Genomic DNA, 12,763 nt, shown 5'->3' with positions numbered 1-12,763 from the left:
GCTTTTAGCAGCTTTGCACACGCTAAGCCGCCGCCTACTGGGAGTGAATCTTAGCTTATCAAAATTGCGAACGAAAGATTAGCAGAATTGCGAATAGACACTTCTTAGCAGTTTCTGAGTAGCTCGAGACTTACTCTGCCAGTGCGATCAGTTCAGTGCTTGTCGTTCCTGGTTTGACGTCACAAACACACCCAGCGTTCGGCCAGACACTCCTCCGTTTCTCCAGCCACTCCCGCGTTTTTCCCAGAAACGGTAGCGTTTTTTCGCACACACCCATAAAACGGCCAGTTTCCGCCCAGGAACACCCACTTCCTGTCAATCACATTACGATCACCAGAACGAAGAAAAAACCTCGTAATGCCGTGAGTAAAATACCTAACTGCATAGCAAATTTACTTGGCGCAGTCGCACTGCGGGCATTGCGCATGCGCATTAGCGACTAATTGCTCCGTTGCGAGAAAAAAATACAGAGCGAACAACTCGGAATGACCCCCATAGATTGTAAGCTCCACTGGGGCAGGGACTGATGAGAATGGCCAAATATTCTCTGTAAAGTGCTGCGGAATATGTGTGCGCTATATAAATAACTAATAATAATGTATCTGCAAGTTCTTGAATTTGCAGAGTGAGTTCTCTCTGTTGCTCAGCCGGGTGTGGTATGCAAGGTCGACAGGTCAAAAGGTCGACATTATTTTTTTATTTATTTTAATTTAATTTTTTGTGTAGTTTTCTCTGTACAGTGACCGGGAACCCCAATTACTGCACCGTATCTCCTCACATGGCTCACTTAGCTCGCCATGCTTTGGCCAAAGTTACCGTTCCCAGTCGTAGTCCACGTGGATCGTTAAGTATGAAAAAGATGAAAAAATTGAAGAAAACAAAAAAGTGAAAAACTCATGTCGACCTTTTGACCTGTCGAACTAGAACACGTCGACCTAGAGACCCTGTCGACCTACAGACCATGTCAACCTAGTTACTGTCAACCAATAGTGGTCGACCTAGTTACTGTCAACCTAGAGACCGGATCCCGCTCAGCCTGCCAGTCCACAGAAAGGCAGCAGCCAGGCACCAGGTCCTGATCATCTACCAGGAGCAATGCACACAGAGTGCTGTGATCTACGCTGAGTACATAACAGTCAGGATGAATCCTCTGGGATCCAGCGGCTCGATACAACAGAGGAAGTAACTGTCATGAAAATGGTACATTCAGGAACTTGTCGAGATGACTTAATTCACAGCCTGTTCCCTCCTGACACATTGTGTAATAGAACACAGGAGGGGTTTGTGTAGGAGGACGGAGGACGGGGCTGATCACTAGAGGAAGAGCACTGACTATTCTGTTTTGGAGAACAAGAAAAGCGGGGGGAATCCTGAATCGCCAAATTGTTCTATTTTTTTTTTTTTCGCCCTCTTTTTTTTTTTTTTTTACTTGCGTGGGTGTTAGAGTGACTCAGTGATTTTAATTCAATTCCAACAGGGGACAGCTTGCGGCATTTACAGGCGGCACGACAGAGCTGTTCGGCTGAGAACATCTCAAAGGATTCATTCACGTTCACGTTGAAGTAGAGGATAAAGGGAAATTGTATCAATCACCCCATCAATGACTTCAGCGCCCATTAAGGAGCAGCCACAATGAAACGAATGGACTTGCCGCAGATTAGGGGTGGGACTTTGGCCTCCGGTCATCTTCTAAACATAACAATAACAAAGTCACCGTGTAGGGCAAAAAGGATTAGATTGCAAGCTTCTACGCGCAAATTTGTTGGCTGAAACTATCTGCATTATGCACTTTATAATCATTTTTCCAGAGTCTCAATAAAAACGTTTGCCGGTATATTGAGCTAACATAGATCTTCTTTTATTTTATTTTACTGTCCCTTTAACTGAAAATGTTAAAGGGCCATTGAAATGAAATTGTAATCAATTTAATTCTACTTTAAAGGGGGATCTTGTTATAGTCACAAATGTAGACGTAAACATCCTGTATCGTGACAGCAGTTATGGTGCTGACATTGAATGCAGCTGTTTTGTTTTCTCTCTCGGGTCCTTTCTTATAGGGCCCCCCTCTCCTGGTGCCCCGTTCCTTGTCACCTTAACCAGGGCCGCATTAAGGGTCACATTGGCCCGTGGCTGGAAATGTTCAATGGCCTATACTGAGAAGGGAAAGAGCCATGTGGGTGTGGCCAGAGCCATGTGAGTGTGCCCAGGCTTGGACTGGCCCACATGGGTACAGGGGAAACCACCAGTGGGCCCCAATGCCGGGAGGGGGGGGGGGGGGCACACCTCCTGCTCTAAGGATCAGGTTCCAGACTGTGCACTTGAATTATACATTATACACGTTATCTTATACTGGACTATGGTGTATTGTCTACAGTGCATTGCTGTTATTAATCTGGTACATTATCATGCATGCAGCAGCTGAATTACTGTATATATTTATGAAGGGGCCCAGACGTTGCACTCTCTAATGGTTACTCAAACCAATGAGGTGGCTGGCCAGACCCCCTCTGCAGACTGGCCACACCCCTAACCTGGGCCCCTACTACTGCATTTTCCCCGGTGGGCCCTACATGCCCCAGTCCGACACTGGGTTTGCCTACCCACTGCACAATCAGCCCCGATGTCTCCCTAAATACATAAAAATATAATAATTGCATAATTTGATGAGAAAACTATAAAAACAATGTTATTACTTTTGATTTTTTTTTTTTTTTAACATCTGTGTTGCCCACTTGGAGGCCAGTCGTCATCTGCTGCTGTGATGATGGGACTATTTTTTGTGAAGGCCTGGAGAGCTAAGCGGCGGAACGGCCGGGAGGCTCCCAAAAATCGGGTGACACCCCTGTCATCCTGAAAGAGTGGTCAAGTCTCCCATCTAGGTGTCTGTGTGTGTGTGTGTGTGTGTGTGTGTGTGTGTGTGTGTGTGTGTGTGTGTGTGTGTGTGTGGGGGGGGGGGGGGGGAGGGGGGGGGGGTCCAGTGACACGACTTGCACTGAATCGCATCATCGTTGGCCATGATGATGTGATCGCGCAGTCGTGCCTCTGCTCCGCCCCCTGGCTGTGCCCACCTGGCTGCCCCTTCCCAGAGGGGGCAGCCAGAATGTCGGCAAGTAAGCCCCATTATTAATCTTGGCGTGACCTTAGCCCCTCTCCGATGGCACCCTGTCTGCTCCACTGTAATCCCAACCCCTCTTCCCTTACAGCCAATAAACATTGGAAACCATCATGTAAATACAAGTAGAAATGTAGCTGCCTTTAATATGGATCAGCTTTTATGGAGTGATGAAATCGGTATTAAAGGGATGCCCTAGCTCACTGTATGAAACTGATGCCAGCTATGGCTGACGCTCTAAACCTAATACATGATGGTGTAAGAAAAGCTATTAAAATAAATCTATTACATAAAGGCTTCTGACACCAACAGCGAAATGAGAATTTCCACAACTCCGGAATGAGTTATACTATGCCAGAAATGCAGGAACATTTAACTCTTTACAGCCCTTTGTTATACGTTGATTTTACCTAACTAAAAACAAAGCAAAAAAACGTGTAAACCGCGCTCATTTCTGGTGTAGGAGTAGAAAGCTGTCTGGGCAATGAGTATTACATTGTGTATTAAGGGGGTCATTCTGACCCAATCGCTCGCTGCAGTTTGTTGCAGGGCAGCGATCGGGTCGGACCTGTGCATGCACCGGCACCTCAGTGCGCCGGCACATGGCAGCCGTCGTTGCCCAGCAATCGCCTCTGAGAAAGAGGCGGTCGCTGGGCAGGAGGTGGTTGGACGGCGGCGTTAAGCCGCCGTTTAGGGGGAGCGGTCTGGCAACGCAGGCGTCTCATGCAGCCGCTGCGGCCAGTGGTAGCGACAATTAATTCCCGGCCAGCCGCAGGAACTGCGCTTGCCGGGAGTTACTCCACAAACACAAAAGCATCGCCGCTGTGCGATGTGGGAGGGTAGGCCTGACATGCGGGGCGGACTAGCCCTGTGCTGGGCGTCCCCCCGCATGTCAGGGAAGATGATCGTAGCTGTGCTAAATTTAGCACGGCTACGATCAACTCGGAATGACCCCCTAAATGCGTTGTGCTTTGACATTAATTTAAAACATGATTAAAAATACGAGTGTGTGTCATGATAAACGCAACACTTCCTGAGATCATGGCGCAGCAAATATGGCAGCACGCCAGCTGAAAGCGGTATAGAGAGAGATGTACTAAGCCTTGGAGACGATAAAGGGGTCTATTTACTAAGCCTTGGAGAGAGTTAGGGGCAGATGTACTATGACTTGGAGGTGACAAAATGGAGAGAGAGCTAAAGCAGCAGCCAATCAGCTCCCAGCTGTCATGTTACAGGCTGGGTTTGACAAAATAATAGGAGCTAATTAGTTGGTACTTTATCTCTCTCACTTTATCACCCTCCAAAGAGGACAGAGATAAAGTACCAGCCAATCATCTCCTAACCATAGGTGTTTCTATAATGGGGGCAATGTGTACCCTTGGATCCAGGGGGGGGGGGGGGGGGCCACAACGCACACACTGCACCCATTTTTAACACTTACCTTTCCGGAGTCTAGCGTCGGTTGCTGCAGCCGCGGCGAAAATGGCCGCCGCTCATGTGCAGTAGCCAAATTGGTCTCCGGAACATAGCGGGCGCCATGTTTCCGGAGACCTGCGCATGCGCAGTAGACTCCGTTACAATGCAGGAGACTACTGCGGTGTACACAGGAGGGGGCCCACCCGGGGGTGCACATGGGCCCCCTCCTCTGTTAAATCTCTGTAGCATTATAAAACACTCTGTCATTTTTATTACAAGTCACCGGTATAAAAGTATGTATCCGAAGGATTTGCCCGAAATTTTGTTACATATACAACTTACATAGAAACAGAATTTGACGGCAGAGAAGAACCACTTGTCCCATCCAGTCTGCCCTAAACACATGTACATGCTCACACTTACACACTAGGGTTCAGGTTTTTTTAGATATTGGGAGCCAGTTAACCTACCAGTATATTTTTGGATTCCAATTTATCATATTCACTTTGATCTAGACCACAGGTTCTCAAACTCGGTCCTCAGGACCCCACACGGTGCATGTTTTGCAGGTCTCCTCACAGAATCACAAGTGAAATAATTAGCTCCACCTGTGGACCTTTTAAAATGTGTCAGTGAGTAATGAATACACCTGTGCACCTGCTGGGTTACCTGCAAAACATGCACTGTGTGGGGTCCTGAGGACCGAGTTTGAGAACCACTGATCTAGACCCATCCAGAATGCACTTATTCCCTCCCGGTTACTAACCTGCAGCATAGTTAATGGCGCCAATTGCTCAATCGCTGCAAACTGGGGTAAAAGCAGAACCCCCATCCACCAGCGCTGATTACTTCCATTTGGATTACCCACCACCTCAAACTGAAGAAACTTAGGGCGACATTTACTAAGCAGTGATAAGAGCAGAGAAGTAAGCCAGTGGAGAAGTTGCCCATGGCAAACAATCAGCACTGAAGTAACATCTATAATTTGCATACTTTAAAATGATACAGAGCTGCTGATTGGTGATGGGGCAACTTCTCCACTGGCTCACTTCTCCGCTCTTATCACTGCTTAGTAAATGTCCACCATAGAATGTGACGTCAGTTAAGAACCACTTGGCCCATTTAGTCTTCCCCTTTTTAATCTTTTGGTATCCTCAACCCTATTTGATCCTTATTTCTATTTCTCCAAGCATGTTTAAATTGCTCTACTGTCTTAGCCTCTACCACCTCTGACGGGAGGCTATTCCACTTGTCCACTACTCTTTCTGTGAAGTAATTTTTCCTAAAATTTCCGCAAACATTTTGTGAGCATTCTGCACGAACGATCCCATAAATTCACCAGTTAGGTCTCCCTGGATATTGCATCATGCGTCCCTGTCACGTGATTGATTGTGCTGTCGGCAGACTGTGGGTCTAGGGTGTTAGTTTCCTGTTTTCTCCCTAACTAAACCCCCCCTCCCCCTTCTCCCCTTCTCCCCTTCCCATATACCTCTTGTGCCTTCCTCCTTATGTTAGCTTCTTGCTTATCCCAAATGAAAATTTTGGTTGTTCAAGACCTGTGAAGTTCATTTTGTCAGCAGCCAATGAGAATCTGGAGTGTGAGAGTAAACTGCAGCATCTGGTTGAAAGCCACGCGCACAGAGGGAGAACATACAAACTGCACACATACAACCTAGTTGGGGATTTAACTCCTGACCTATTTGGCTGGTCTGTATGAGGCGCTCCAACTGAAATTTGTCTATCCCCTGTTCCAATGTTCCAGTTGTAAGATTGCTTTACCATATTGACAGCACTACAGTACACGGAGGTATACTGAATAAATAAAAGTGCCTTGGCAGGCAATTAAAAACGCATAAAAAAACAGATCCTTGCCAAAAGCAGCATGCAATATAATTAGGTTAATGGAAAAGAATCGGAAACAGTAGGCCCAAACAAGTGCTTATCCCAATATAAAGCAGTTTTGATGCACCATGGAAGCCGACGTGGCAGGTCCACTTGTCTAATGAATGAATTGCTTAAAACACAGCAATAAAACCTATTTGTATGCGGATGGGGCTTATGCACACAACCTCTTTTGGTGCCTCGTCCATAGCCACTACTGACCACGTGCAATAATCCCCAACGCCCTGGATACAGGTTTGAGCAGTCTTTGCTGGAAAAATGGTCCAAAACAGGACAGACCAGCAGCCATGTAAAATGGGAGTACATGCAGAAGATGATTAGCAAAGAACACGGACAGTGATGTACATTAAGCCTTGTCTCATTACTGCATGCCTTCACATCTCTGGAACCCTGCACATGAACATATAATAATTGTACTGCAAAGCCCTGTTTCTATGGGAGACAAAGTGGTTGATCCTTTAAGTCTACATGTGACAGACACAGACAGGCTGCATTAATAATACAGACTAGGCACAATGAGGGATGTACAAAGAGAACAGCACGCGCTTCATACATATTCATACAATATTACTGCTGTTTACATACATACATCCAATGATGAAAGAGTCATCAGCATTGTTATGTAATAACCAGCAATCCCGTGCCTCTCTTGTCTTAAAGAAACTGATATTATTAATAAGCGCAAGTGTCGGACTGGGGCATGTAGGGCCCACTGGGGGAATACAGTGGTAGGGGCCCATGTTAGGGGTGTGGCCAGTCTGCTGAGGGGGTGTGGCCAGCCGCCTCATTGGTTTGACTAACCATTAGCGAGTGCAACGTCTGGGCCCCTTCATAAATATACACAGTAAATGCAGCTGCTGCATGCATGATAATGTACCAGATTAATAACAGCAATGCACTGTAGAAAATACACCATAGTACAGTATAAGGTAACATATGTATAATGTATAATTCAAGTGCACAGTCTGGAACCTGATCCTTAGAGCAGGAGGTGGGCCCCCAGGCAGTAAATAAATGGAGACATTAAATTGGATTTAATATTGAAGAATACATGCAACCAGGGCCGGTTCCGGGGCTTCTGGCGCCCCGGGCGGCATTAGGGGGCGTGGCTTCGTACAGGGGGCATCATTTACGCCCCCTGTACAGACTGAAATGATGTGCGGTGCGCGATGTCGTCATCGCGCACCGCACAGCAAAGGTCCTCTCCACGTAGGGAAACTAGACGCGTAGCGTCTAGTTCCCTTCGTGGAGTGGACCTTTGCTGTGCGGTGCGCGATGACGTCATCGCGCAAAGCACAGTAAAGGACCTCTCCACGAAGGGAAACTAGACGCGTACGCGTCTAGTTTCCCTTCCCAGCGGCAGCGGGGGGAGGCAGCGGCCAGCGCCAGCAGGGGGGCAGCGGGCAGCGGGGGGCACACAGCAGCAGCGGATCTTGCCCTGGTGTGGCGCCCTCCGGATGGCGCCCTGAGCCCTCCGGAAGGCGGCGCCCCGGGCAAAAGTCCTGCTTGCCCGTGGCAAGATCCGCTACTGCATGCAACAAGTGACCGCCTCCGTCACATGTGACGCCGTGATAACACGGAAAAAGGGGTCTGGAACTAGGGTGGGTTACCCGATGGAAAATTATCCATCACTTGCCAGCCTACAAGGTGAGCGGGGGATATGCCACATTGATGCAGTTTGGTTCGCCAAACCCCATCTTCCTAAGTCATCATCACCAATAGGAATGGGGATGTGAGGATACAATTATCATCATTTGATGTCTAGTTCTGACAATTTTCATCAAGTCTCGCGCACCACCCCATTTCTTAGTTCCCTTCCACATCTCCTGGAGATCAGGTATAAAAGTAGTCAAGTAGGGGTCGGAGTTCTCCAGCACATTAAAGCAAGTGTGTGTGTGTTGCTTAAGTATATAAAGACAGACTATTACTCCCCATCTACTGTTTTGCAGAGGACTAGTCATTCATCGCAGTGTACTTTATTGCTCCTGGTCTCTACACCTTGGCACTATGCTGTTTACCCATTGTACGGTGCTGTGGAATTTTGTGGAACTCTCTATATTGTATTAATGTTACTAGAATGCTCTTTGTATTGTATGAAGGTCACTATGATGCAGCCTGTATTGTACAGAAGCCACTATACAGGGAAGTAACAAGTACTGTTCGAGAACGGCAATTGTCCAAGATGCAAAATGAAGCTTAGGTAATGAATAATTAGGTTCCTTTGGTTACAAGTGAGGACTAGGCAATGTTATTACTATTCTTGTCCAGGGCTCTAACATTTAATTAAAGGCTCTGCCACTCAGATGCTCTCTGTATTGTATAAAGGTCACAGTATGCACTTTATATTGAATATAGTCCACTAGGAAGCTCTCTGTATTGTATATAGGTCACTAGGATGCTGTCTGTATAGTACAGAAAAGGAGTCACTAGGGTTCTCTCTGTATTGTGTATAGGTAGAGTGGTCTCTATATTGTATATTGGTGAGTGGAACAGACTGCATTAAAATCTCTCTCTCTCTCTCGTTCTTATGCTCTATGGAAACAGTTGTGATTAGTTCACTACACGTTTTCATTCATAATTACTCCAATTTACCCTCACAGTACAGACAGCAGAGCACTCGGATATTTCCGGAATCTGTCGGCTCCGTTCGTCACTTCTCGGCTATTGCTATGAAGCAGTTGGCCGAGGCCGCCCCCCAGCTGACGCTGCAGCCAATCTGAAGGCAGGAGCTAGGGCAGAGTGTGGGCGCCGGCGCATGCGCGCTGACCCGCTCGGCTCCGTGCTGTGTGTGTGTGATGTCTGGGCTAGAGAGTGGATTTTAAAGATGGCCGGAGCGGCTCCCGTCTACTGTGTCTGCCGGCAGCCGTACGATGTGAGCCGGTTCATGATCGAGTGCGACATCTGCAAGGACTGGTTCCATAGCAGGTGAGAGGCGGCCGGGGCAGCTGGGGGATACCGGGGGGCTCTCCGTGGCCCCTGGGGGCGGAGCGGGCGCCTGGGACAGGGAGAATAATAACAATAAGGTGGACGAGGAGAAGTCAGGGCCCCGGCTGGCAGCAGGCAGACCGAGAGGAGTCGGCTCCCAGGGCTTGGTGCAGCCCCTCACCCTGGCACAGGGGTCTGGGGCACCTGGACCTTTATAACTTACTACAGACCACTAACTTAGTGGGGTCACAGATGTCATCTCCGAAGTAGTTACTTGTCTGACATGCAGGGGGGGTCATAGGTGCTCCCCAAAGTACTGACATGCCTGAGGGGTGGGGGGAGATCTGTGTAATCGCACGTGTCTGGGTCAAAGCCCCCATTTCCCCAAATATATTGATATGCTGACTTTATATGAACCCAAGAAAGTACTGACATTCTGGGGGGCCATGGGTGCATCCCCCCAAAAGGTCTTGACATGCTAGGGGGGTAATGTGTGTGTGTGGTCTAACGGGCGCCCCCCCTAAAAAGTATTGACATGCTGGGGTTCAGAGGTGTTGCCCCCCGAAAGTCTTGAAATGTTGGGGATCAGGCACCCCAAAAAAGGTGGGGTCAAGAGGTGCCCCCCATAATGTGTTGACATATTGGGTTCCAGAGATGCCCCCCCCCCTGAATTTGTTGACATGATGGTGCCCCCCCTGATTATGTTGACATGCTGGGGTCCATAGATGCCGCGGTGCACCTCTATCCCTGAATGTGTTGACATGCTGGGGTCCAGAGGTGGCCCCCCCAAATGCATTGACATGCTGGGGTCCATAGGTGGCCCCCCTGAATGTGTTGACATGCTGGTGCCCCCCTCCTGAATGCGTTGACATGCTGGTTTCCAGAGGTGGCCCTCCTGAATACATGCTGGGGTCCAGAGGTGGCCCGACTGAATGCGTTGACATGCTGGTGTCCAGAGGTGGCCCCCCTGAATATGTTGACATGCTGGTGTCCAGAGGTGGCCCCCCTGAATGTGTTGACATGCTGGGGTCCAGAGGTAGCCCCCCTGAATGTGTTGACATGCTGGGGTCCAGAGGTAGCCCCCCTGAATGTGTTGACATGCTGGGGTCCAGAGGTGGCCCCCCTGAATGTGTTGACATGCTGGGCTCCGTAGGTGGCCCAGTGAATTCGTTGACATGCTGGGCTCTGGAGGTGGCCCTGTGAATGTGTTGATATGCTGGGGTCCAGAGGTGGCCCCCCTGAATACGTTGACATGCTGGGGTCCAGAGGTGGCCCTGTGACTGTGTTGACATGCTGGACTCCAGAGGTGGCCCTCCTGAATGTGTTGATATGCTGGGATCCAGAGGTGGCCCCCCTGAATACGTTGACATGCTGGGGTCCAGAGGTGGCCCTGTGACTGTGTTGACATGCTGGACTCCAGAGGTGGCCCTCCTGAATGTGTTGATATGCTGGGATCCAGAGGTGGCCCTCCTGAATGTGTTGACATGCTTGGGTTTTGAAGCTTCCCCTAAAAATTGTTGAAATGCAGGTGTTCAGGGTGTTCAGAGGTGGACGCCTATAGTGTGTTGACATTCTGATGTTCAGAAGTGGACCCCTATAATATGTTGACACACTGGCGTTCAGAGGTGGACCCTTATAATGTGTTTACAAGCTGGCATATAGAGGTGGACCATAATGTGTTGACATGCTGGCGTTCAGAGGTGGACAACTATAATGTGTTGCAAAGGTGGACCCTTATAATGTGTTGACATGCTGGCATTTAGAGGTGGACCCTTATAATGTGTTGACATGCTGGCATTTAGAGATGGACCCTTTTAATGTGTTGACATGCTTGCGTTCAGATGTGGACCCTTATAATGTGTTGATATGCTGATGTTCAGAGGTGGACCCTTATAATGTGTTGACATGCTGATGTTCAGAGGTGGACCCTTATAATGTGTTGACATGCTGGCATTTAGAGGTGGACCCTTATAATGTGTTGACATGCTGGCATTTAGAGATGGACCCTTTTAATGTGTTGACATGCTTGCGTTCAGATGTGGACCCTTATAATGTGTTGATATGCTGATGTTCAGAGGTGGATCCTTATAATGTGTTGATATGCTGATGTTCAGAGGTGGATCCTTATAATGTGTTAACATGCTGATGTTCAGAGGTGGACCCTTATAATGTGTTGACATGCTGATGTTTAGAGGAAGCCCCCTATAATGTGTGACGTGCTGATATTCAGAGGCGGACCCCTATAATGTGTGGTGACTTTGTTGTGGTGGTCATAAGTGCCCCTATTCTGCCTATAATGTGTGGTGATCATAAGTGCCTTTTATAAAGTGTGCTGACATGCCAGGATGCTGGTATGTTCCCACTATAATGTGTGACATACTGGGGTGCTGATAGGTGCCCCTTGTAATCTGTTGTCACATTGGGGTGCTCATGGGTGTCCTCTATAATGTGTGGTGACATGCCAGGGCTCTGATAGGTGCCCCCTATAATGTGTGGTGCCATGCCAGGGCGCCGATACTATCGGCGCCCTGGCATGGCACCACACATTATAGGGGGCACCTATCGAATAGGTTCCTCCTATAATGTGTGGTGCCATGCCAGGGCGCTGATGGGTGCCCCCTATAATGTGTGGTGACATGCCAGGATGCCGATAGGTGCCCTCTATAACGTGTGTTGACATTCCAGGGCGCTGATGGGTGCCCCCTATAATGTGTTGATCCTCCCAGTGCAGCATCAGTACTGTCTCATAGGTTATAATGACATGTGGGAATCAATGACCTGAAAGTTATGCCTGACATGTCCGTGTGTATGTAGCATGTGCTGGTGACATGTCAGTGTGTGTATGTAGCATGTGCCGGGTGACATGTCGGTGTGTGTGTAGCATGTGCCGGTGACGTGTGTGTGTGTGTGTGTAGCCTGTGCCGGTGACGTGTCAGTGTGTGTGTGTAGCATGTGCGCCGGTGACATATCAGTGTAGGTAGCATGTGCGCTGGTGACATGTCAGTGTGTGTGTGTGTGTGAGTAGCATGTGCCGGTGTCATGTCAATGCGTGTGTGGCATGTGCCGGTGACATGTCAGTGTGTGTGTGTATAGCATGTGCCGGGGACCTGTGTGTGCGTGTATGTATGGCATGTGCCGGTGACATGTCAGTGTGTGTATAGCATGTGCCGGTGACTTGTCAATGTGTGTGTGGCATGTGTCGGTGACATGTCAGTGTGTGTGTGTAACATGTGCCGGTGGCATGTCAGTGTGTGTGTGTAGCATGTGCTGGTGTCATGTCAGTGTGTGTGTGTAGCATGTGCTGGTGTCATGTCACTGTGTGTGTGTGTGTGTGTGTGTGTGTGTGTGTGTGTGTAGCATGTGCTGGTGTCATGTCAGTGTGTGTGTGTAGCATGTGCTGGTGTCATG

At 48.6% G+C, this 12,763-nt stretch overlaps 1 protein-coding gene across 4 annotated transcripts in view; it reads left to right on the top strand.

Annotated features, from left to right (window-relative positions):
• The first annotated feature begins 9,198 nt into the window (after positions 1–9,198).
• KDM7A (lysine demethylase 7A) overlaps positions 9,199–12,763 on the top strand; it is a 141,590-nt gene continuing 138,025 nt past the window's right edge. For all 4 annotated transcript variants that reach the window (XM_063928943.1, XM_063928942.1, XM_063928941.1 and 1 more), the window contains exon 1: positions 9,199–9,355. In XM_063928943.1, coding sequence (XP_063785013.1) covers positions 9,255–9,355 — 101 coding nt within the window. In that variant the 5' untranslated portion in view covers positions 9,199–9,254. The remainder of the gene's footprint in view (positions 9,356–12,763) is intronic.

The sequence above is a fragment of the Pseudophryne corroboree genome, chromosome 6, assembly GCF_028390025.1.
Source record: "Pseudophryne corroboree isolate aPseCor3 chromosome 6, aPseCor3.hap2, whole genome shotgun sequence".
NCBI lineage: Eukaryota > Metazoa > Chordata > Amphibia > Anura > Myobatrachidae > Pseudophryne > Pseudophryne corroboree.
Note: the sequence above shows the minus strand (reverse complement) of the source record. Positions and strands in the feature narration are given on the sequence as shown.